The 26,400-nt window shown below is 40.9% G+C and overlaps 1 protein-coding gene across 1 annotated transcript in view; it reads right to left on the bottom strand.

Moving 5' to 3' along the window:
* PFKP (phosphofructokinase, platelet) overlaps window positions 1-26,400 on the bottom strand; it is a 120,565-nt gene that overhangs the window by 66,241 nt on the left and 27,924 nt on the right. The window contains exons 8-14 of the mRNA XM_006874742.1: window positions 22,392-22,517; window positions 20,445-20,509; window positions 19,210-19,273; window positions 18,613-18,759; window positions 12,801-12,871; window positions 9,815-9,902; window positions 8,927-9,079 (exon numbers count right to left, since the gene is read on the bottom strand). Of these exons, the coding sequence (XP_006874804.1) occupies window positions 8,927-9,079; window positions 9,815-9,902; window positions 12,801-12,871; window positions 18,613-18,759; window positions 19,210-19,273; window positions 20,445-20,509; window positions 22,392-22,517 (714 nt within the window). The remainder of the gene's footprint in view (window positions 1-8,926; window positions 9,080-9,814; window positions 9,903-12,800; window positions 12,872-18,612; window positions 18,760-19,209; window positions 19,274-20,444; window positions 20,510-22,391; window positions 22,518-26,400) is intronic.

Here is a 26,400-nt window from a genome sequence, read left to right as displayed (position 1 = left end):
TACAGATGATTCTCAGAGGAGATTCTCTGGGATCCATGACATTTAAGGAATGGCTCCCAGTTACATTTCAAATACTGCTACTTTTTTTGTTGTGTTTGTATATATATATATTTTATGTACATCGACAGTGAAAAGAAAAGGCAGAGTTGACTATAGTTTTAGGGCAGAATCAAGCCAGTGAGATGTGATGTGAGAACACAGACATACATTACACCATCAGCAAGCCATAAGGCATGAGTTTGGCACTACCTTCTGGTGGCAACTATAAAGGGTAGCTGACCTATTAAACTTAGGAGGCTGATAAGATTGAGGAAGGAGCTGTACAGTAATGCTGGAGGGATTCGCTCAGGGGAAGGAAGGCATCAGGGCCAAAACAGGGAGGTGTAGCAATGCCACAGAGCTTTAGCTGGCCTGGCTGCTGAGCAAAGCTTCAGTCCTTCTCGGAACAGGCACACCTCGCTTTAGTGTGCACCACCGATATTGCATGTTTTACACATGGAAAGTTTATGACAACCCTGAATTGAGCAAATCCATTAATGCCATTTTTCCTGCAGCATATGCTCACTTCTGGGTCTCATTTTGGTAATTCTCACAATGTTTCAAACGTTCTCACTTAACAGATGACGGTATAATGTAAACAGAACTTTTTACATGCAATGGGAAGCCAAAAATCCATGTGACTCTCTTTATTATGTTATTTGCTTTATTGCAGTAGTGTGGAAATGAACCTGCAATATCTCCTGAGGTATGCCGGTAGCTGCTTCTTGTGGTGTTGTGAGGGTTAAAGGGTATGTGAGTGAGTACCAGATTTTTTTTTTTTTTTTTTTTACCTATATAAATAAGGTAAGAAACTCTGGTAGTGTAGTGGTTACGAATCAGGTTGCTAACCTCAAGGTCAGCAGTTCTAAACTACCAGCTGTTCTGTGGGAGAAAGATGAGGCTTTCTGCTCCTGTAAAGATTTACAGTCTTGGAAACACTGCACAGGGTCGTTATGAGTCAGAACTGACTCCACGGTACTTAACTACAACAACATATAAATCATGTGCTTTCCCTAAGCAGAGACACTTAAGAAAATACCATGAGGAGTTGTGTGGTTGTCGGGAACCCTATAACGTATATAGTATATAAGAGATGAAAACTTTATATGCCTCATTAAAGTAAGATATTAAAGGGAAGACCCAGTGTAACGCCTGGGGTGTGATATAATCCATTTGTATTTTATTGTATTGATTTATGACTAAATTTTATATGCAAAAAAACCCACCAGAAGTCTAAGGGAGGTAAAGCTATGGGTCCAAGGGACTTGTAAATAAACTAAAGCCATTCACACGATCACTCTGATGCATGAGAACAATCCATAGAGACCTCCCTCATTTTTCTACCTTCTGACAGCAAATTAAAGTTAAAGAAATCAAATGCTAAGATACAAATCAAGATGCAGGATGCTAGAGCCTACAGTGAAAGTCCTTTCTCTTCTTTCAGCTCAGAAGATGAAATAACTTACAAAGACCTGATGCTTTCTGTGGGTCTGTGCTGTGCTGAACTAAGAAAACTCTCTAGTACCACTGTGATTTTCCTCTGGCAACCATGCAGCCAACTGTTGTAGTTGTTGTTATAACTGAGTGCATTCAAGTTGGCTCCAACTCATAGAGACCCTGTATGGGGTTTCTGAGGAGCGCCTGGTGATTTTGAACTGTGATTCCCAATCCAGTGCTGATCCTACAGCGCCACACTAAGAGCCAACTAGGATGTAAAAATCTGAAACAACACGCAGCATCCTCTCTAGAAGGGTCCCTGCACCGTTCCTTGTTGAAAGGATTTCACAGGCTTAGCCACTTTCCCTTTTCCTACTGGGAGAAGACTGTCTCCGAGTGAAAGATCTTCGGACCTACCAAAAATTCATGTGTCAGGGACTATGATCTAGAAAACTACCAGACTTTCTACAACACCGAGGTGGGGAGGGCTCAATTAGGAGCTTTGGTTACCACCACTTGGCATATAGTTTGCCAGCACCATATCCAGTCCCTGCTGAATCGTTCTAATAGAGTGTGCTGCTAATAACACTACCCTCCTAAAAGAGGAGACTTTCTCATAAAGTGTCTTCCAACTCACAAGGAAGAGATGGTCCTGGTGATCCCTGTGACATGGATCGGCACTGCTCTTTCTTGGAATTTTCATCCATATGCATCTGAACCCCCTTTCTGCATGCTCTTGTGATCTTCCTCTAACAGAGCACCATGTCATCTGTAATCCCATGTGTTTTCAGCTTTGGGTGAAAGAAGTAGGCCACATCACACATGATTCACACAGCTCACCTGTAGAATATTTTGTATTTTTTGGATAGGTGGTACAGAGCTAGTTTCCAAAGGACTGTATGTAATACCTTGTCTAAAACCCATAAGCCTCTCTGTAAAATAGAGAAGCTAGCAAAAAAAAGTATCCTACAGTACAATATGTAATATGAAGTCAAGTTAGTCGGGGCTAGGGAGCTGGGGTGTGTACACAGTACCATAAATTTGGTTCATTCATCTGAAACACTGAAGGTGTTTCCTCTTTCAGTTTCTACTTTAGGAGGAAAACCTACAGTTCAAATAATTGGCATTCTTCTTTGTGGGGTACAAAGAAACATAGAATTAAGACAAAACAAAAACCCAAGTGGAAATACTGTTCTCTTACCTCTACACGCGCATTGAGGGCAGTATCAACACCAATACTTAGTTCTGAGCCTGGAACATTGTTACTAATAGTAGCAGGCAGTATGCAAACAGGGATGCAAAACTCCTCATGGTGGGTTCTGGCCTCAGCTATCATCCTAGTGCTTGCAAAAGCCTGAAGCAGCAGTACAGTTGTCATTAGCAAAGCATACCTGGCATTTTACTTATTAGTTACTAGGCCTCTGGGCTGTGGTTCCAGGAAAGTGAGAAAGAGGAATATGACCTTCCAGTGGCAAGCTGTGGCTCATGCAAATCAATGTAGCAAAAGGACCTTTCCCATTAGCATTCAGGTACTGGGAACAGGGCGAGCTTAAACAATGAGCGGGGCCACACTGGTGCAAGCTCCTCTTCCCACAAGGAGAAAGTAGCAGGCAGTGGAGTGAAATCAAATTGCAAAACCCACATACAGCAAAGCAGACAGTGGGACAAGGAAGAAACCGAGGTGGCATCAGAGTGGTTAGTCATTAAATGAGACAGCTAAGGATATTTCTTGGTATCTTACAGTACGTGGGGAAAGTCAATAGGTTGCAAAGTTTAAATGCAAGGCCAATATTGTAACTTTCTGTAGACAAGCGGGGGCGGGGGGGTGGGAATCACAAAACAAATGCCTATAAGTGCTATATCAAATGGCTGACCTCACTGATGCAGTGGAAAGACCAGGCATGCAGGCATGCAAATAGCTCGACCAGCATGTGACCTCTGTAAGACAGATACAGACCCGAGACGTGCAATTACCAGGTGGTCTGTTCACTAGCTGCGTCTCTCTGGAACTTCTGGAACAATTTGCTCTTTTATGTAAAACTGTTTCCCTTTTTTAGGGAGTTTTCTTGTCATGTCCCTTTACAATTCTATAAATCAGGATGATCAGCACCAATCCAAGCCATTGCTTTGGAATCCCTGTGTGAAACTACTTACTTCTGATGTCAGAAAGGGGAGCTGTCCGTTAGCACTTGGTAAGAAGGTTTGATTATCTGCATCAGTGTTAATCAAACTGGTTCTTTAATGCAGGTCCACTTATCCACAAATGCTAAATCCAAAAAGCTCCAAACAGCAAGATTTTCCCTAAACCACATGTTGACAAAACTAACCAATTAACAGTCTTCAATTTTTCTTGCTTAATGGTAGCGTAGTGGTTACGAATCGGTCTGTGAACCGTAAGGTCAGCGGTTCGAAACTACCAGCTGTTCCGTGGGAGAAAGATGAGGCTTTCTGCTCCCGTAAAGATTTACAGCCTCGGAAACCCTGTACAGGGTCTCTATGGGTCGGAACCGACTCGACGGCACTTAACAACAACAACAATGTGAACATCCATGTATTTGGCTGGAAAAATCAGTGTTTGAATCCAGAGTCCTGATCCATGCCACAAAGATAAGGTTATAATTATTACTATTCATAATATATGGCAAATGTTCTGTATCACCTTTCTTCAATCCAAAACATTTTGAGTTCTAAGAACAACACATTGTGGCCCAAGGATTTTGGACAAGAGATTGTGGACCTGCAAGAGTACAAACATTTGGAGGTAGGTCAGTAAGAAAATATGAGCTGAGTCATTTAGTATCTACAGGAATTAAGTGTAATCAATATTTTCTTCATCACCAACACAACCATCACTGCCATCATTCACAATAACATCATCACCACCTCCACTGAGAGCTGAACACGTAAGCAACTCCCACTTCTAGCTTTCTGACAGATGCTGTGCTGTTTGGACCCTTCTCACGGTACGCCAATTTCCTTCTGAGCCAGACACATTTAGAGGTGCACAGTGACACGACATGTGTGGTTCGGATCCATCTGCACTGCTATTTGATGGGTTCCTCGTTGCTTTTTCTTACGGTTATTTCCACTCTCTTTATAGTGGAATACTCTAGCTCAGAAATAAACCAGCAGCAAGTTGCATGGAAACAAGGCTGTTTCTTTTTTGAGAAGGCTCTTATTCCAAGTCAAAGGGATGCAATAAAACAATCCTCCAAGATCAACATGTTCAGCAAATGGCCAGTGGGAACCTAAAGTATATAAAGAGGGGCCAAGGCAGGAGTGGTGAGCAGAGGAAGCTTGAGTGCCTTCAACACCATTCTGAGATCTCAAATGATACTTACAAGGCCCATGAATGGTGCAAACTGTTTACAGGGAACTGCTAACTTAAAGGTGGCACTGGGGAAGAAAGACATAGCACCTTCCTTTCATAAACATCACACCAAGACAACTTGATGGAACAGGTTTTCTCTGTATTGCATGGAGGCACCAAGAGTCGACAACAGGTTAATGATGCTTGCATTACTACAAAGAGAGGTAAAGCTCTAGGGGGTGGGGGTGAGGGGAATGGACAACTGTAGAAAAGTCTGAGGACAAAGGAAAGTCTTGGCTCTAGGACCCAGGGATGAAGTAACACTGAGTTTGCCTACTTTGGACTCCAAATATGGAGACTTTAAAACACCACTAAACAACCTGGAAATAAGTGCTTAGCTAAATGCACAGAGAAAAAAGAGGAAGGCTTTTAGCAAATGAGTATGGCTTCCTTCCTGTCATAACGGAGGGAGGGCTATCAGCAGGGCTTGTGATCCCTGACCCCACAGGGCACTCAACTACAGCCTCTTACACCGCCCATTTTCACTGCCTTTTTGACGAGAACAAAACAGTGTGTCATTTTTTAACAAAAAGTTGTCCATTTGGAAAGTCCTACTGTAGTTTGAACTTTGAGAAACTTCCAAAGGCCTGTTTTGAGACATTTTTATTAAATAAATGTTGCTTTTCCCCAGAGAACTATTAGAACACATATAATGAAAAAGGCATGTTCCACATACACACACACACACACACACACAAAAAAAAATAATAATAATAATATTTGAGTGCTACATCTGTAAGCTAAGTATAAACGGTAAACCCACTAACTCATGGGGACCCTCCAAGGCAGAGCAGAACTGCTCCATAGGGTTCCAAAGACTATAAATCTTTATGGGAATACACAGCCTCATCTTTTTCCCCCTGAACTGCTGGTGGATTTGAACTGCTGATGTTGTGGTTAGCAGCCCAGTGCTTGCTCCACTGTGCCACCAGGGCTCCTTAAGTATAAATACTAGCAAGAAGGAAGCAATTGTGACCATAAAGATGTTCAAAAACATCCCCAAAAACCTTGACAGTTTAGTAACATTCATGGTTTCTCAAACTCAGCACTGTTGACAAACTGGGTCAGATAATTCTTTGTTGTGGGGACTGTCCTGTGCATTAAGGTGCCCTGGTGGCTCAGTGATTAAAGCACTTGACTGCTAACTCAGTGGTCCGTGGTCCAAATCCATCAGTCAACCCACAGGAGAAAGATGTGTTAATCTGCTTCCATAGCAACTGCACCCATGGAAACCCTGTGGGGCACTTTCACTGTGTCCTGTAGGGTCCCTGTAAGTCTGAATCAACTTAATGACAACAGGTTATCAGGTCCTGTGCACTGGCTTTTTCTTACTAGATGCCAAAAGCAACCTCCGTTCTCCTCTTTCTTTCAACCACCAAAACTGTCTCAAGACCGTGACAAAAGTCACTTGGGAGCAAAATCACCCCCAGTTGAGAACCACTGTTTTAACCAAACAAAAGGAATATACTAGAACGTACACTGGGGGATGTGCAAGGATAGTAAACCTAAATGCTTTCAGGGGCCAAGCAGGTTCTAGTACTGTAACAAGTGATTAGTGAGGGGAGATTGGAGAGAGCAGCCTCTGACCTTTAACCTAAGGCCTGCAGGCTAACCAGTCTGTGACACCTGTTTCAGCTCCTGATTATGGTAGAAGATCTAATGTTAACCTTGTGGTTTCTCTGCAATCCCACTAACCGTGTCAGATGGGGCCATGAACAGCAGCCCTGTCCCAACATGCCTAGAAGTTGGGATGACACTGATAGAGAAAACATTACTTTCCCACTCCTCAGTATCTCTCTCTCTAAGCACATTCCTAAGAGGTGAGACTACTTCCCTTTATGTGTCATCAGCCTAGCCTAGTTCAGACCCAAATCCACACCTACCAAAGAGGGTGACACTTTATCTTGGCTTTAATGAACATAAAAATAGAAGACACAGCAAGTTCAACACACAGGGTGTATTATTTTGGTTGCCATACTATCAAGAAACACAAAAGGACTCTTTCTTGCCTGTTTGCTTATTGCTCACGTGGTTAGTGAATATACCTAGTGATGCCCTTAGAAATACTCAGTCAAATTTTCCTCATCAGCATAGCTTCCAAAAAGGGCCTTTTATGACATTCCAACATCAAGATTAGAACTATGCCATCACCAAGACAACCTAAGTTCTTAGATTCTTATAAAAAGTTAGTTAAGAACACAGACCCAGAGCTACTTACCATGAATGATTTGAACCTGAAGTCACCATGAATAATAAAATACCTATTTGTTCTTTCTTCCTTCAAACATTATAATGTGTTAGCTTAGCTTTGAGAAACTCAAAAGTACTAATTGCAAGTTACAAAAATCAGATAATAGACCACAAAAACCCTCTCTGAGGGAAGTAAAAGAGAAGCTAACGAAGAAGTCAGTGGTTGGACGAGCCACCATAGGAGAAAGATGTGGCAGTTTGCATCCAGAAAGATGAGAGCCTTGGAAACCATACAGGGCGATTCTACTCTGGTCTATAAAGTCACTCAGAGTCAGAAACGACCCAATGGCAATGACTGGATTAAAACTTTTATGCTCTATTATAACTAAGTATAATTGTTTTTTCCTATATATTTTAGTTTAAATTTTTTCTATAATATAAATGTATGATACATGTATAACCTGGAAAAAAATTATGAGAGCTACCTGAGATTGATAAAGTGGGGGAATCTTTTCATGAGTGAAAATGCACATCAGAATATCACATGGAGTTAAATAAAAACCAACCTTTGCCTGTATCTGCAAAAAAGCTCCAGTGAACTGCAAATGAATACTTAAGAGACTCTCCACCCATCCCCCTTCCCATGGGTTTGAATTAGACAACAATTAGGAAATAAACAATATTCCGATTGCTTGCACTGTAAGCTGAGCTTAAGTAGATCAAAAAATATTGCCAAAGCAGGTGAAACACAAACACGCGAGGATGAAAGTCGTTAGTTGGTAGACAGTGGTCAATAAATTCACACCACAAAGATCAATCCAGAACCTGAATTAGTCCGAATACAGTGAACGGCCATAATAAGTCACCTGGAAAGCAGAAGCAACTACACAAAGAGGTTAGTGATTGCAAATAAATACAGCTCCCAGCACCACTCAACAACACAGGAAGCAGTGGACAGGTTTATTTAGCAAAGAGCGTTTAAGAAGTTGTAAAAAGCAGGACAGAAGCGTGAAGCCTTACTTACCATTTGAATTATGTTTTAAAGCTTTATTAGGTTTTATTTACCAGTACCAGTACTAGAAGCAAAGTTTGATGTCAAGGGTTTTAGAAAAATTTTTTTAGAAAAACATTCATAAAACTAAATCTGTCAAGGAAAATAAAAACCTGAGAATTACCAATGTTTCATATTTCAAATTTCAAAATCATATACACATATACAAAATGTACAAAATGTAAATTACTAATGTGATTTGCAAATAGGATGCTCAGAATGCGTATCTTTTTATTGTCTTTCAGCCAAAAAATCTAAAGTCATTGATACTGCTTTAGACGTAATAGCATTACTTTGTAACAGGGAAAAATGATGTTAATATAACTAGAACTGAAAGTACAAGGAATGCAAATGATGGACTCAGGCCAGTTAATAAAATGACAAAATATTCTCTTCAGTCTTACACATGAAGGCCGGTCTTAGGACCGGGATTTTCAAGATGTTATAGCCTTAAGTTTTAAGGTCAGCAAAATGAGCAAACAAATGAAAAGCGATTTTAATGATTATCCAAATCACACAAAAAATTGTAATCTTATTATTTCCTGAGCTCCAAATGTTCACTGTCACTTAATAAATCTCAACAGTGAAACTGTATTCTAACAATGACATGTAGGAACAGAGATGGTTAAAAACTCTGGGAACTCGAAGAAAGATTTTCAGAGCCTGAAGAAGATTTTTTGCCCCCCACTTGGAGGAAATAAAAAAAAAAAAACTCCTTCAAGCTACTTGTAACCCCAAACTCAAAGTAGGTTTCTAGTAAACTGGTAAATGAATGCACAGCACAGCCATCCTCACTGTTAGCACGGCAGTGTCTGCTTAGCTGGGCACACACAACTTACGTCAGTGATTGTGTTCAGGGCAGTGTCTGCACCAATGCTGAAATCTGAACCTGGTACATTGTTGGAGACAGTAGCGGGAACCATGATCATAGGAATACAGAACTCCTCGTGTTTCTCCCGGGCAGCTAACAGTTCCAGCAGTCCCAGATAGGCCTGTCAGATAAGTGTGTGCAATTGTGGGGCAAAGAAGGAGAAGAAGGGGAACAAAGGGACATCATTTGCATTTGGAGTTTGAAAGGATGGGAAAGCCACAAGGAGAGCCACTTCTACCACAGCATACAAGGTACATATGGGGATACCATGGAACCACTAGAAAAATCAACATAAAAAGGTATTAAGCAATTTTTTAAGCACGAAAGGTAAGACATGACATTATCATTTACAAGCAAGACTTAACTCCCTTATAGTTAAGAGTTTGATTATTTGAGGTTCTTACCATTTTCTTCTAAATAAAACTACGGTTTATTGTGGGACTGATTGTCACTAAATAGAAAACAATCAAGAACTACTACAATCCAATATGTGATTAAACAAACCTTTCTCTTGAAATAGTCAATGGACTTAAAGTCCAAGAGATAACACTATTTCTAGGAACCTGAATTACATCAGAACTCACTAAAAAGATGAATCAGCATTAAGGAATCAAATTCTTACTTCCCAATTTAGTTACTTTATTGAAACTGGATCAATCTCACATATCACTTCTTGCCACTCATACTCTTCTGCACACACAGCTATTCAGTGGCAGTTGGGTCTGCTGGGAATCTACACTCCCAAATCATGAAGAATAACAAACATGTACTATGCCTGTTTGAAGCCAATGCAGTGTTATTACTTATTCCCACAAAGCTAACTAACTATCAGGTTAACAGAGAAACAATAATGTACCTCAAATCCACCAATTATCAATAGAGCGTTGATATTATGAACACGCATCTGTTCAGCAATCTTCTCCAAATACTTTCCCGGTAGAATACTAAAAAGAGTTCAATCGAGAGGTGAGGTCAGATGCTGGCTAGCTTCATAGTTTGTTTCAGATACATCATACTAATAAAACCCGAGGAATCCTGGTGTGGAGGTGTACGATCGGCACTGGACTGCTAACCATATGGTCAGTGGTTCAAACCCATACATTCTTCGGAAACCCTAAACAGTGTTGCTATGAGTCAGAACTGAATCAATGGCTAAACAATAAAAATATACCTGATACAAGATAATTTACCCCATTGGCTCGGGGCTCCTCTCCCACCTTTGTGAGCCAACTATCTGTTACATTAAGGAAAAGTGGGTTTACTGGTCAGGATCATGAGTAGTAATGTTGGGAAATGTCTATACAAAGAAGCCATGGTCAGAAATCACATATCAAAAATGTGTATTTCAAAAGAAAGCTGGGCAAATATACCCCATAACTTTTTAGTTGTCTACGAGTTTGGGGCAGTCTGACTTGTCCTGTAAGGATGCTTGGAGTTGAAATGGATTCAGTGGCACACAATAACAATCATAATTTGACCAAAAGAGATTTCTACTGCCTCATTATAAACAAAAAAGCATAGTATTTAAAAAATTTTAACAAAAATAATTGCTTAAGTGGAAATGTACAGTTCCAAATAACTTACATATACATTATGCAATCTGGTCTCATTTTAACTCACATCCACTCACACTTGCTATTCTTCTCCTATTTTAGCACCTATTTCAGATGATATGGTTAACAAGTAGATTACCAGACAAACGACATTTGGCTATGTTCCATCCTAACTTCCCACCAAACACTTCCTCCCTTCAATCTTTCTTTTATGCTTCTGGGAGGAAATAAAGTATACTTTTCTTAGAGTTATGAGAAGCTGTAAGACAAACAAACAAACAAATGCTAGGCATGGCAAACCATAGAAAACGAGCTAACTACAGAATCCTTCACGGCCTTTTGTTTTTTTTTTTAAATTAAATGTTTTTATTTTGGAATGAGTGAAAGTTTACAGGGCACATCATCAGCTTCACATTCAACCATTCATATAGCTTGTTTCATTACATTGATTATTATCCCCTCCATATATCATCAGTTTACAGTGTTTCTCTCTATCCTCTTTAGCTTTTTTTTTTTGATGGTGGGGGGACTTGCCTTTTTGGAATTTACAGTCTCGGCTTTTAGGGAAGGTTTTTACTTTTGTCTGTGGATATCCAGGGCTCAAGTATGAGATTACTAACAAGCATTACTGAATAATCAGATGAGGGACAGTTTACTATGTCTACTAGGTAGCTAAAGTCTGATCCTCAGAGCCTATGGTTTGGACGACCAACAACGCTTGGGCCCACAGGGGCTTGGCCTCCTGACCGGGTCTGCACGGTCTGCATCTGAATCCTCCTTATTTATTGATTGTTTAAGGGACGCTGCCTGTCTTAGGCGGTCAGTGCGAATTCCTCAGTCTTACCAGTCATTGAAACTCATTGCAGCATGGCAATGGCTCTGTCTTAAGTTGCCGAGGTTCCACGTGATCCTTACCCGTCTCTGGCCACACGTCCAGCATAAAGAGCCGCCATCCAAGGAAGGCAGGGAGGGAGAAGATCGGCTGGGGACCCCATGTGCCAGACGTTGCCGGCCCACCACCTGCTCTAAGGTGACCAAGCAGGATCACTATGCTGAGGTTCAATCAAGTTCTTAGGGGATCTTACTCTCTAGCAGGGGTAGCAAATTAGTAGCCACTCAGTGTTCACTTTGAGAATTACTTGTATCATAAATTTGAGCATGTAGCTGATGAATATCCACAGACAAGTGTATATTGTTCCACAACCTCCTAAAATGCTGTTGGATTAAGTTCCAATCAATTTCTGGGTTACTGACCTTCACGGCCTTTTAAAGTGGAAATTCTTAGCTGCTACAGATTTTTGACGAAGCTGCCAACCTAATCATCTTGAGCTGACTAACCAGTCAGCTTCTACAGAAAAGCCTACTGAGAAATCAAAGTCATCCTGAATAGGTCCAGGAAATACACTGAACTGTTTGTTAATTCTGATTATAACGCTGTAGCACCAGACATCAATGATGTTGACTCTTGGTGAGGCTGGACAGCAAATAGCTCAAGAGAACTACACACCGCTCTTTAGAACTCTTGCCATCAGCTGAAGCCCTGAAGCCCAAAGCACAACAAAGAGTTGGGACAATATCCTTAGTACATTAAGCTACAATTTGTATGGAAATGAACATTTATTAGATTTAAGCAAAAAGTGATTTTCCTTTCATATTAAAATATACTAATGACTGATAAATCCTCTCATACCTAAAACAATAAACTATTTTTAAAGATTTAAATTCAGTTTCATATTAAATATGGTACCTTGTTGGATATCCTACTCCTGGCGATGCTGGAAAAGGGTTATTATGTTTTGATTCTGGAATTACTCAGGTCATTTCTTTGAGCCTCAAATAACACGCTACTCGGTTCTGTTTTTCCTACGAACACTACCCAAATACTGATGATGTCTTAGTTCTTCTTTTAAATAGTATGGTTACTCTTGTTTATTGATAACACTTATTTATGTTACCTAGAATGAAGTCATTAGGCGTTTCCTCACAATTTTGCACTTCAAATAAATAGAAATAAGAGATAGGAGACAATATTTCACATATAAACTGCCCTATCTCTTCCCAAGCCCTCATGGTCATCACCAGCATGCCTTTCAGTCACATGCCTCAGGCAGACTCAGCTCCTTAAAGGATGACACAGGTCCTCCTTGGAGAGGATCCAGGGTCACTTCCTTTAGGAATTATTTACAAGAAATCAAAAGAATCCAAATCTCTATCCAGCTATTCAGTGATACAATGTGGCATTTTCTGCTTCCTTAACATTAGTTCAGAATATCAAGGTTTGGAAATTACCGTTTTGTCCCAAGAATTGATCCTCCTTGGCCAGTCCAGCCTCCAACATCTGTCCAGCCAATTTCTTTTACCTAATGGGCAAAGACATGATGAAACAGTTAAAGCAAAATAGGAAAAGGTAGCTGAAAGTTTTTTAAATACCTCCGATTTTTGTACCCTAAATAGTCAATCAACATTTTACCCATAAACCAAAAATGCCAACCCCATTGCCATTAATTTGATTTAACTCATAGCGAACCTATATGACAGTGGAATGGTTACACAGGGTTCCCTGTAAAGATTTAGGAAGGGTTATGAAACCATTTTCATACTAGGTTAAATGAGTCCAGATGATAAAACTGACTTATAAGCTCATCAGTCAAGAACATCAATGGAACTAAATTCTCCTTGCCTAAAGGAAAATCTCTGCCTTGTATTCTGGATGTGGCCATACTTTCCTAGTCATACATAATAAGTGTACATATAGTTTAGTTGGCCAGATTCTGTCATAAAATTAGAATTATATATTTTTAAAGTTGACATACAATTAAAAGAAAGCATTTTGTTTTTATAAACAAAAATGACTCAAAAACTTCAATGAATGCCTACACAAATTAAACTACACTATGTAAAAAAAAATACTACGTAATTGAAGATGTCTTTTGCAGCAGGTCTGTCCAATGCATTGTCATTTATTTGATTTCTTGCTTCAATGGAGGTTGACTGTGTATCCAAATAAAAGAGAACCTTGACTACGTCAGTCATTCCTCCATTTACAATGATTCTGTTTATTGGTCCAGTTGAGAGTATGTTTTCTTTACATTGAAATGAAATCCAATAATGAAGGCTATAAGCTTTGATGTGCATCAGAAGTAAGTGCTTCAAGTCCTCTTCACTTTCAGCAAGCAAGATTGTGTCATCGGCATATTAATGTTAATGATGTTAATGTCAATAATGTAATCATGTTTAATGAGACTTCCTCTACTTCAGGTGCTGGGCTCTTCTTCATAGAGTCCAGTTTCTCAAATTATTTGCTCAGCACACAGATTGAACAAGTAGGGTGAAAGCATACAACTCCGATGCATACTTTTCCTGATTTTACATCATATAACATCCCCTTGTTCAGCAGGAACAACTGTATCTTTGTGTTTGTACAAGTTCTATGTCAGCACAATTAAATGGGCTGGAATTCTCATTCTATACAATTTGTTATGGTTTGAGGCTTGAATTTTTTCTTAAGTTCTTTCAGGTTGAGAAATGCCTAATGTATCACTTCCTTTGGCTTTCTAACTCCAGGTCATTGCACATTTCATTTTAATATTTCATCTTCTTGAGTCACCCTTTAAATTTTTCTGTTTAGATCACTCTCTTATCTCCCACCCCCCATCCAAGCTTTGTTAGCAGAAAGCCAGCAGTCTGGAGGAGAGAGAGAATAATTTCTCAAGACTGGCCTATCTTTCACAAAGAGCAGACACATTATATAGGGTAAGGTACATTTGGATGTACACTTCATCTATTTTAACATCAAGCTAGCATTCTTTGGAAAAAGAAGCAATAAACTTTCTCAAACATTCTATCTTGGAGGATGGGGAGAAACAATATACCAACAAATTTCCTGAAACATTCAGTCTTTAGGGTCTCAGCTGCTTACTTCCTATGATAACTATCTGGGTGGGTTTACGCACATCTTATTCTTCTTGTCCTGTTCTCCTTCTAGGACCAGAAGGTCATCTTAGCTAATTTTTAAACTTCCTCATTTGCAGGGTCCTCCCTAATGACTAACCCCACTCCATTTTGTTTAGGTCAGTAGATCCATGTATTATTACCCACACTTATTTTTAGATTTCATTTCTATGAAATTTGCTTCAAATGAAAATACTTACTTTGATCCTGAGCATTGTTCCTTAGGTCGTGAAAAATCACAAGTTTTATAAAGGGTGATACAACAAGGTGAGCATTGAATACAGTAACTGTGAAAATGCCTATGACAATACAAACCCAACCCTCACTATTAACATGGGTAGCCACGTTAGCTTAGGTAACTAAGACAACTAACTTTCATCATCTGCTCTAAAGAAGCCCTTACACTTTGGCAGTGATAGTCTGGGAGGCAGCATTATGGATCTTTACCAGTGTACTTGGCAAGTCTGTGGATTTTCACATTTACACAAGCATTACAAAAAAGGGGTAGGCTCACATGCTTAGCTGGACTGAACACATGTAGATTGATACAGAAGTCAAGTGGAGGGAGCACCAGCGATGAGGTCTATCAGTCTCTGGGGTAGGAAGGTGATGAGCCTTCCAAATGTATGGACTCTCCTTCCCACCACCCCATGCCAGTAGAGTTAGTGGGGATGTAGGAGAAGGCCTTAGATCCACAGAGGAGGAACCACCCTGCTGGTAATTTTGCTGCAGGTGCATTGGACCGGCAGGACCTGATTCTTGCTATCATTTAGAGCCAAATTAATTACATTCACACACTGAAGGGACCTGTACTTTGAAGGGTGGATAGCCTAACTTGTTATGTGGGAAACCAGAACTCTGGTTTTCAAGCCACCATCAAAATGGGTCCAACAATGGGTACTGGATGTTATTACTGTTCTTACGGTAATAGAGAATATTTCTTGATACTTCTCAGTAGTGTCCTGGGCTCACCTCTAGAGATCATTATAGGTGAAGTCTACTTCATTATCTTTATAGATGGACACACCCTGCTAGAGCTTTTTATAGACGCACTAACCCCAATGAGGGAGTCCTGGTGTGGCACTAATGCGTCAGACTGCAAAGTCATTTGAACTGCAAGGTCAATGGTTCAAGCTCACCAGCTGCTCCTTGGAAACCCTATACAGGATCGCTAGGGGTCAGAATTGACTCAACAGCACTTAACAACAGCACTTTACCCCAATAAGGTATGAGGTAAAGGTTGTTTGACCTACAATCTCCCTTTAAACAGAAATCAGATACATTCATCATATGCTTTGCTAAATATACTCAAACGGTTACACTTGAATGTCCAACCCAAAGCAGGAGAGAGAAGCTAAACATTGCCTTTAATCACAGCTTGAGATCTGAGGAAGAACTCACAACCCATTGTTCTCCAGGACATTACTGACTGGTGTGGTGAGTCTAGGTCTTGAGTTCCAGAGCCATGGGGGTCATCAGCAGAGTCTCTCAATGTCTGGGCCACTTCTCTTTTAAATGGGAGTCAGGTCTGTTTTTCTACATTTTGAGCAGGACATGATCTCTAGGCTGGAAGGTGCAGGTTACTTTGATATTGGTGCAAGGTAGCCTTGTCTTGAGATTGTTCTTGAAGCAGGTGAAACAGAGCTGACATTCTGAATGATTTCTTTCTTTCTTTTTTTTTTTTTTTAAGTTCTTGCCCTGGAGCCAGGGCCTAATGAATCAAACCAGGGCCTCCTTCCCGTAGTGGATCATTTCATGGACTCATTTAAGAGCAGGGGCTAGTTTACACAGGATCAGAACACCATTCTACTGACATTCACTTTCTATCCTTTCATCTCGTGGAATAAGAACAATTCTATCGTCATTCACGTTTCATCCTTTAACCTCTCACTCAAATCCTTTTGCTACAGCCCAACTCAAGCCCTCTGGGTACACATTCACAGTCTTTCTTACCAACATTTCGTATGCCCTCATCAGTGCAATCAGTTTGACTTTTTGAGCCAAGGTCCCCACCAGGAGAGCTATTGCTTCCAACTAGTCTTGTAAGATTTCTCTTGTCCAACTTTAACCTCGCCATTTGCTGAAGCTAGAAATGGAGTAACCACTGATTTAATTTTTCATTCTCACATATGTTTAGCCAGCAAATTGTAGTGAGTCTACCACCAAGGTCCCACTAAGCTGCTAACTGCAAGGTCAGAAGTTCAAATCCACCAGCTACTCTGTGAAAGAAAGAGGAGACTTTCTGCTCCCATAAAGACTTACAACCTTGGAAACCCTACCCAGGGGCACTATGAGTCACAACCAACCCAACAGCACACAACAACAACCCAACAACCTTCAAAACACATTCAGACTCTTGATTACTTCTCACCATTTCTACTGGCATGGAGCAAGCCATCCTCATCACTTGCTTGTTGCTGTTGTTAAGTGCCATCAACTTGTTTCCAAATCATAGCCACCCTGTATGGGGTTATTGAGGGCAGCTAATGGGCTTGAACGGCTGACCTTGTGGTTAGCAGACCAGTATTTATTCTATAGCATCACTCCTAGTGATCTAGTCTCCATTTCCTGTTTCTCTTTTTTCTTAATGCCAGAGTCATCTTATGAAAATGTAAATGCTACTCCCAAGATCAAAACCCTACCTGCTCCACCCCCCATCCAAAAAAAAAAAAAAAAAGCTAAAGAGGATAGAGAGAAACACTGTAAACTGATGATATATGGCGGGGATAATAATCAATGTAATGAAACAAGCTATATGAATGGTTGAATGTGAAGCTGATGATGTGCCCTGTAAACTTTCACTCAATGCAAAATAAAAACATTTAATTAAAAAAACAAAACAAAACAAAAAAAAAACCCTACCTGGTAACTCAGAATAACAGCCAAATTCCTCACAGTGACCTGCAAGGTCCTAAATGATCTGGCCCTCACTTCCTTTTTGTCCTTATCCTCTTTGACCTCTCTCTTACTCCCTATATTCTAGTCACATGAGTTCCCCTTCAAGGGGCTTTGAACAATAGCAAACCTCCCACCTCTGAGCTTTTGTTTGCACTACATTTTTCTCCACTTAGAACAATTGTTGTTGTTATGTGCCGTGGAGTCGGTTCCAACTCATAGCAACCCTGTACAGGGTTTCCGAGGCTATAAATCTTTACAGGAGCAGAAAGCCTCCCGCGGAACACCTGGTAGCTTCGAACTGCTGACCTTGTGGTTCACAGCCCGATTCGTAACTACTACGCTAACTTGCCCACTGATTCACAGGGGTCACTTGCTCACCTCTTCAAATTACTCAATAGCACCTATCTTTAGAATCTTCATGCAAACTCCCATAAATCCTTCCTACTCTCCTTCCTTTGTCCGGTCCATAGGTGTCCCTCTCTAAAGATGCTGCATATTTTACTTGATTTATTTTGACTTATCATCATCTCACTCCTCAAAATGTAAGTGCCAAGGAGTCAGGGTCAGGAATTTTTCTCTACTTTGTTCATTTAATTTAATAAAAGTATTTATTAAATACTACTTACTGAGTGTTTGCTAAATAATAGAATGACTATACAATTTCAAACAGCAGAGCAGTTGAATAAGAGAACAAAATCCTACATCACACAGACATTGTCAAGCTAATAGAAGCCTTGTGGCTTATTTCTTCATAAGGACAACAAGCTAATAATTTAGATTTATCGTGGGATCTGAATGGGTCAATATGTGTAAATGCCTTATAAAGAATATATAATAAACACTCAGGAAGTAGCAACTATTTTTATGAAGATTTTTTTAGTTAGTGCTTGCTTTTTAACTATCAGTAAAGTACTATGTACTGATAGTTATAAACTTTACAACTGACCTTATAGGCAAATTTTATCATTTTTCTCATTTCAAGCTACTGAGCTTGAACCACCATACTTGTGGTTCCAAGTTCAGTGCTTAGGTATTTAAAGTCATTTTCTCATTTAATTAGTGACTGGTCTAGTTATAGTTGTTGTTAAGTATTATTGACTGGGTTCGGACTGAAAACAACACTGTAGAGGGTTTCCAAGGAGCAACTTTGTGGTCTAGTGTATTGTCTCGCGGCACCACATCAGGAGTGCAATTTACATGTGAGCGTCAGATTAAGGCTTTTCTTCAGTCTGGTGCCTCCATGGATACTCACCTGGCCTTTGTAAAAGCCATCAAAGCCATCGTAGACAGCGAGCATTTTGTGGCCGTCAGCTATGCCCATCCTTACAGCCGAGCGCACGGCAGCATTCATCCCGGCTGCAGGGGCGCCCACATTTATGATTCCTACATTATGGTTGCTCTGCAATACAAAAGGAAGCATGTCACTGGATCAGTGCCCTTCTTCAAGCCCATACTTAGCGTATGCCTAAGAGTACCCCCTACACAGTGGCAATTCCTGGAAATAAACTGTTGTTATTGTTAAGTGTGGTCAATGGAGTTCCAATTCAAAGTGACCCTGCGTAGAATTTCCACGGAGCAGCTGGTGAGTTTGAACCACTAGCCTTGCGGTTCACACTGACCTTGTGGTTGAGTGCTTATCCTACAGCGCCACATTGGGTGACCAAATAAAAAAAGGTCAGTTAGATAAAGTCTCTCCAGAGATGACAGGGCAGAGGGGACCTGCATAAAGGGAAGGGACTGACCACGTGAGCGAGGACATACGAGCTTTCTGTGTGACTGCCAGAAGTGAGCAGGTTTCAGAAGAAAAGGGGAGCAGATTGGCAGCACCGTGCTAAGCGCTTACCTTGACAATCTGTGAGTCTGGAAGCTTGATGGAAAGCCGTTTGTAGGTGTTCAGGTTACCTTCAAAGCTCCTACAACAGAACGAGGTTACTGAGTGAAAGTTTAGAACACTGGGCAAAACAGGAGGGCCTGCCTCTAGGAAGAAAGGGCCTCAGAGCACAAGAATTTTCTCAGAAGCAGACAGTCCACAGATCTATGTTGTGTGTATAGGCCATAAGAGGAAAATCGAGGCCAGAATACTACACCGTGTTCCACAGGGATTTCCTGTGCTATATATTTCAAGTTCAGAAATGGGCTAAGAAAATAACATTAGAGTGAGGCTCGTAAGAGTCTTTTTCAAAAGGCTAGCAACACGGTCACCTGACATTATAATCTCAATCAGCTCTGAACATTCCCCTTCACCTTGTCCAACCCAGTAAATAACAAACAAATAAACAAATGAATAATCTATTATTCTTTAACAAGCCATCTAAACAGTAATCCTTGCAGAAATAATGCCCAATTTGTTGTCTTGACTTTTGAAATTTTATACAGAAATACATAGAATAAGGAGCTCTGGTAGCGTAGTGGTTACAAATCGGGCTGCAAGCCGCGATGTCAGCAGTTCAAAGCTACCAGCGGTTCCGCAGGAGAAAGATAAGGCAGTCTGCTCCCATAAAGATTTACAGCCTCAGAAATTCTGTGTAGGGTTGCTATGAGTCGGAACCAACTCCACGGCACATAACAACAACAACAAACATAGAATAAGCATGCTCCTGGTGGTGGTGGTGTGCCACGGAGTCAATTCTGACTCACAGCGACCCTGTAGAAGGTTTATGAGGGTGTAAATCTTTACAGGAGCAAAAAGCCTCCTCTCCCACAGAGAGCTTGGTGGACTCACTGCTGACCTCGTGGTTAGCAGCCCATCGCACAGTCTCCTACACTACCATGGTTCCTTAAGCATGCTTCTAAGCACCTTCAAAATAGCCAGGACTGAAGATTGGCAGTCTCTGCGAGGTACAGTGGATAATGTATCCAGCAGCACAGGGTTACTATGCTTGGCTGCTAACCAAAAGCTGGAGGTTTGAGTCCATCCATAGATGCTTTAGAAGGAAGGTCCAGTAATCTACTTCTAAGGAATCCACGAGAATGCAGTTCAACTCTGACACACATGAGGTCGCTCTGAATTGACCCAGTGACAGCAGGCTACTAGCGGAACACATGTCCTAATAAAATAAGTGTTTATTTTTCAAAAGAACTCACCTTCCTCGAAGCTGTACAGCCTCTTTAAATCTTCTTTCATCCATGGCCTTTTGCACATCCTGGGTCTTTAAAAATGAATGAGAAAAACCATGACAAGGTTTAGTAAATCCATAAATGATGAGGCTGGGAGTTGGGGAGAAGGCACAATGAGCTTTGTCTTTCCATTTATGGTTCTCCTTTCAGAATTGGACCCTGGCCAGCCTAAAAGCCTAAATATTAAGAGTCTAGATCAGCAGTTGCCAGCTCCATCCAAATGCAACTGGTAACAAACATCTCACTGCTCAGAGAGACACGGCAGAAGTCACGAGTATCTGCCCAGTGCAGATTTGATGTTAAGCACCTCTGGAAATTTTAGAGATTTCACTCACTCTGTGAAAGCCAAGCCAAAAGCAAATGGATCTCTCAGGCAAGGGTTCTGAAAAATTCCCAGTTTCAGTCTAGTGAGAGAAAAACAAGCAAAACCTCCCTGGGGTTTGGGAGACCAGCATGGGGTTCCTGCTTGCCTCTGTGCCCTGGACCCCAGCAGGTCATATTAGTGAAGCAGTACAACACTGGGCAGAGAACTTGGACATGGCGACAGACACTGCAAGTTAGAATCCTGCTCTTTGCCGCCTTTAGGTTCTTTCTGAAGTTTAATTTCCTCATCTGTAAAATAAGAAAAATACTCCCCGCTTTTAAAGCTGTTGCTGGTTATTAAACACATGACAATTCGTGGGTGCTCACTATGAATGGTTGCCTATGGCTTTTAATCCTAACATCTCCACTTGATCATCTGAAGGACAAGTCAGATGATATGGAACACTTTTTCATTTCTAATCAGAAACACTGGATATAGGAAATACACTAAAAATAAACTTACTGCACACAGATCAACATTCCAGTCCTTTCAAGCCCTCCTTGCACCCTACCCTCTGCCCACAAGCTTTATTCATGTCCATAGGGTTTTGGAAAGGGTTTCTAAGGCTGTATGTCTTCATAAGTTCCTTGATTTAATGATTTCTCTGTATAGGTTGCAAAATACTTATCCTTCAGAGGCACCGAAGGAGAGGTCACATAAAATGATGGTCATAAATAAACTTGAAAAATGTAAGTTATTCCCAAGGCAACTGCATTGTCAGTGTATCTAATGAACCACTGGAAAAAGCCAGATCATTTTTAAAGTCCATTTGCACACCACTCCCATAGCTACTGGTAGCTTAGTGGTTACGAGTCGGGCTGCTAACCTCAAGGTGAGCAGTTCAAAACTACCAGCCGTTCCATGGGAGGAAGATGAGGCTTTCTGCTCCTGTAAAGATTTACAGCCTCAGAATCCCTAGACAGGCTTGCTATGAGTCGGAACCAACTCCCCGACACATCACCACCACCACCTTCCATAGCCACAAAAGTGGGTGCATCTTAGAAAAACTTTCCTCATTTCCTGAATTCGCCATTCTGACTGTCACATTACAGAATTGAATGTCCGTGGGGACACTAGGACAGGAAGTGGCTGAAGTCTGAGAAATTTAACAGGGTGATACCGTAGTCCTTGTGAAATTTGACCGCAAACATTTTTCTGCAGTACCACAGTATTTAGTGGGTAGGGGCCACCTAATTTTCTTTGAGTTGTTGATTTAACACATTACTCTCAAAAGATACTAATTTTTGACAGACTACACTCATTTTCAGGGAAGATTATTTCTCAAAGTAGCCTACAAATGTTAACTTAGAAAAATAGAAAGAAATAGAAAACCTTAAAATGGTCTAGTTGACCAAAGGGTTATGATAACACAAAGCCTGGGAACATTCATCCACAGGGCAGCTACTTTAGTTCTTAGAAAAATCATCTAACTGACTGTCCACCTAACACAAAAGCACATCTGTCTTACTACTCAGTCACTAGCACGCAGCCTGTGCCGCCCACAGCTCTCAGAAGACAGGTAATGAACATAGCCACCTGCTGGAACTCACCATCTGCACACACTCCACCAGCGGAAGGCGCACGGCGTGGTTTCCGCTTAGGGAAACCACACAGGCTGGGGTCTTCGGGGTTGCTTCAAGAAGGGCAATGACAGCCTCCACCCCCATGCGACTGGCCTGGAAAGGAAACACTGGATTATCAAAGCCAGCACTAGCTTCTAATGAAGGCAGATCTCGGTCGGTGCTCTAGGACACCACCCTGGGTGTGCTCCCACAAACAGATGCATCATACATACTGCACCTTAAAGTCTTCCATTTTCAAGTGCCCATTCTGTTGAAGAGTCTCAATTAGCTACTCATATTCCTTACCATTTACTTTTACTTTTTTTTTTTTGTCATGGTGTATATAACCCTTTAATGGAATCCTGGTGTGGCGCTGTGAGCTAACACATCAGACTGCAAAGTCGGTTTGAACCACAAGGTCGGTGGTTCAAGCTCACCAGCTACTCCTTGGAAACCCTATACAGGGTCGCTATGAGTCAGAAGTGACACGACAGCACTTACACATAGCAACAGCATAACCCTTTAATAGGCTGTTAGACTTGGTGTGCTAGTATTTTGTTGATAATTCTTGCATCCATATTCACAAGGAATGTGGGCATATACAGTTCTTAAGGCATCTTTCTCTCACTTTTACTATCAGGGTAATAATACCAGCCACATAGAATGAGGTAGGGATGTTTCCTCTTTGTGGACTTTAGGGAAGAAATCAGAATGTCCAGTAGAATTCCTAGTGAATCCATCTGTTCCAAGGCTTTTCTTGGCAGGGAGGTTGCTTGTTTGGTTGAGGGTTTTTTCCTTACTTTCCTTTCTTTATTTTCCCATTCCCCATTCCTCCTTCCCTCAGCTCCAGGTAGCCACTAATTTTCTTTTGTCTGCATGGATCTACACAATCTACATACTTCTTGATGGCATCTAACAACAACAATGTATATCAGAAAAGAAGAATCATACAATGCCTGCTCTTTGTGTTTGGCTTATTATACCCAGCATAATGCTTTCCAGAGGTTCAGTCATGTGCTGACAGCTATCAGAACTTCAGTGATCTTTATGGCTGAGTAATATCCCATTGTATGGCTACACATTTCGTTTACCTACTCATCTGTTAATGGTCAGTAGGGTTGTTTCCATTCTCTGGCTAGCCCTTAGCATTAACTCTTAACACTTCTCTTTATCACAAGGGATTACGGCTCCAGTAAGAACTGGTCAAGGTCAAGACTGGAGAGGAAGGTTTGAGATATGCAGAGAGCAGAAAATATTAATAACAATAACAAAAACAGCAAAATACACGTGAAAATGTGGACTCTGGATTTCTGCTGTCCCTTTGTATATGTTTTCAGGATTCTGTTCGTCCTGGAAGTCACATCACCCACAACAGGGGAGGCACATTAATTTTTACATAAAGTAGAGACTACTTGTGACGTGTCTGAGTGTTAATTTGCCTAGAAATAGTTACACAGTGGCAAGCCTCACAAGGATATTTAAAACCAAAACATGGGGTCTGTAATACTTTCAGGGAGAATCATCGCATGCTATAGACATTGACACCTTTGGGGGGTTTTTTGTTTTGTTTTGTTTTTCCTAACAGCTGGCTCTATTAAATGTTTGCTTCCTTTGTACTAAGCTTTGTTTGTTTTAAACTCCAGAAATACTGCTTTCCAAGAAAGAGCTTGTGAAAATGCTTGACAATTTACACATTTACTTACCAAAATCCTGTCGAAAGCTGATGGAGTGCCTCCTCTTTGCACATGCCCAAGTATTGTTACTCGAGTGTCAAACCCCAGCTGTGTGACTACCAACTGTAGAAATAAATCTCTGTTAGCAAATACAGAGTCGTAACATGTGCAGGTGGAATTATATTCAGTAAGAGGTACTGGGCTCTGGGAAACAATTTTGCTACTATTTCTTCAAATCTAAATGGAGACAAAAAATATTAGGATGTCTAAATTTTACTTCCTAAGGAAAATTCAGTTGAATAGCTAACTGGGATTTCTTATTTTAAGACCTTTTTCTCTTACATAGGAATTGAATATAATTATATTTTACATCTCATTACGATGAGTCAGAATCAACTCTAGAACAGCAGGTTTGGTTTGGCTGAGTATATTTAAAGTGTTACTAATATTTTATAAAAGCATAAACATTTCTCTGGAACCATCTTAAATGTGTGTAGCTGTGATGTGAACAGCACAGTCTAGTAAAGCCAAGGTTTTCTCCCCCAGTTCTGACTGAGCCCCTCTGAATCCTAGCTGGGTGACTCAGGTCAAGCACTGCAGACTCAGATCTTACAGTGCAAAGAATCATTTAATGTCTCTTCTAGCCATGGCCTTCGTAAAACAACTTTTTTCTTGATGGGTCTGGGTGAGAGGGTTTGGGAGGAGATGCTGAGGGACAGATTGCTCACAGGGTTCATTGTGATTGGTCCGTTTTGCCATTCTTCTGGGTATAAAATGAGTCCTTTCAGAAAGTGGGGGATCTTGCTATCATCAACAAGGAAGAGTCAAGTGTTGAAGGTGACACTTGGACCCTACGATGTCCTATGCATTGAACCTCCTCAACCTAGGGTCAGAAAGCTGATACGGGATTGGCAGAGGAGCAGCAGCAGCAGAAACAAGAGCCAGAGCATGAGATGGACTGGTGGGCTTCCAGGTCACAGAGCAAGTCAAGCTGAGTGAGTGGCTTTGGGCAGAAGGCCAGTTTGCAGAGTGCCTCCTGACACTTCATCGAAAGAGCTAGGTTTGTTGCCCTATGGAATTAGAGCGGAGTTCCTTCAGGCTGAGGTTTATAGTGGGGTGTGTCCTTTAGGCATTTATCAGCAGCCTTATAAGAGCTTAGTAACATTGGCCAAGCAGGGCTGAGGCCAGGTCAAGGGTTCGAGAGCCAGAGAGAGGCCTGCCTATGGGCACAGCTGAAGAAAGGCAGTTCTGATGGTAAGAAGAGTGCCATGAACATTTATGGCCTGAAATTGTATGTAATCTGTTAACTTTCTTCATAAACCCCACAACTGTGAGTGTGGTGTCTGATTCCTGTAGGGTTATTGTAACAAATTATCGAATCCAGTTGAACAGACAGTGAAGGGGGAGGGATGGCTGGCGTGATTTTTTGGACTTTGCTAGCATTCACTTAAAAAAATGGCAAAAAAAATACAAACAACAGGGTTAGGCTACATGAATTTTATGGTTCTTTTCTTGTTTTAATATTGCATGACTTAATCTCAACTTCAAAGAAGTAGGAAAAAAAACGATCACTCTCTACCTTGACTTTACTTATTGATTGCTTCTTGGGAGATACTGGCAGATATCTTTCAATGTCTTAATATTCAAATGTACAAGCTGTAGTGGAATACATAAAATACATTTTTTTGGTCAACAGTTACAGTGACTAAACACAACAGAGAAATCAATATGCAAAGCCAAGGAGAAACTGCTTTTGCCCTAGCCTGCAGCTTCAACCAATCTGTTCTGCTCTTCAAGAGTCTAGTGAGTTAGTGAGTGTATTTACTGCTGTAATTATGGTAACTTGGCTGGATAACAAAAGTCCTGTCTAAACAAGTGTACACCCATCTCAGTGAGACAAGACTACTATTGTCTGTTTCCACTTCAGGACCATGAGTAAGGCAATGATTCAGTTTCAACACAGTGGCTTTCTTTGTGGCTAAGAACATGCTCAGCTGATGCTCCAGGTTAAAAAGGACAGAAAATAGGGCAGGCACCAACTTTTTCTACTACCACAATTAGAGAAACCTGGGGCCCAGTGGCCAAATGATTCATCTGAGCACTCGATATTCGAAAGCTAAAGATTTTGTATTACAAAGAACACAATTAGCTACTCTATGTTTCCTCTATATGTGTGGGAGGTGTTCATGTAGCCTTTAAGAATATTACCAGTAGAAGGCAGGAAGCTCTGAGTATCCAGAAGTCTAGGCCTGTATGATTCTCATTCCATTAAAATGATCATTTTAAAGATATTTTTCAGTATCAGGGTGTTTTTTTTTCCCACA

This window comes from Chrysochloris asiatica, unplaced genomic scaffold (assembly GCF_000296735.1).
Source record: "Chrysochloris asiatica unplaced genomic scaffold, ChrAsi1.0 scaffold00297, whole genome shotgun sequence".
Taxonomy (NCBI): Eukaryota; Metazoa; Chordata; class Mammalia; order Afrosoricida; family Chrysochloridae; genus Chrysochloris; species Chrysochloris asiatica.
Note: the sequence above shows the minus strand (reverse complement) of the source record. Positions and strands in the feature narration are given on the sequence as shown.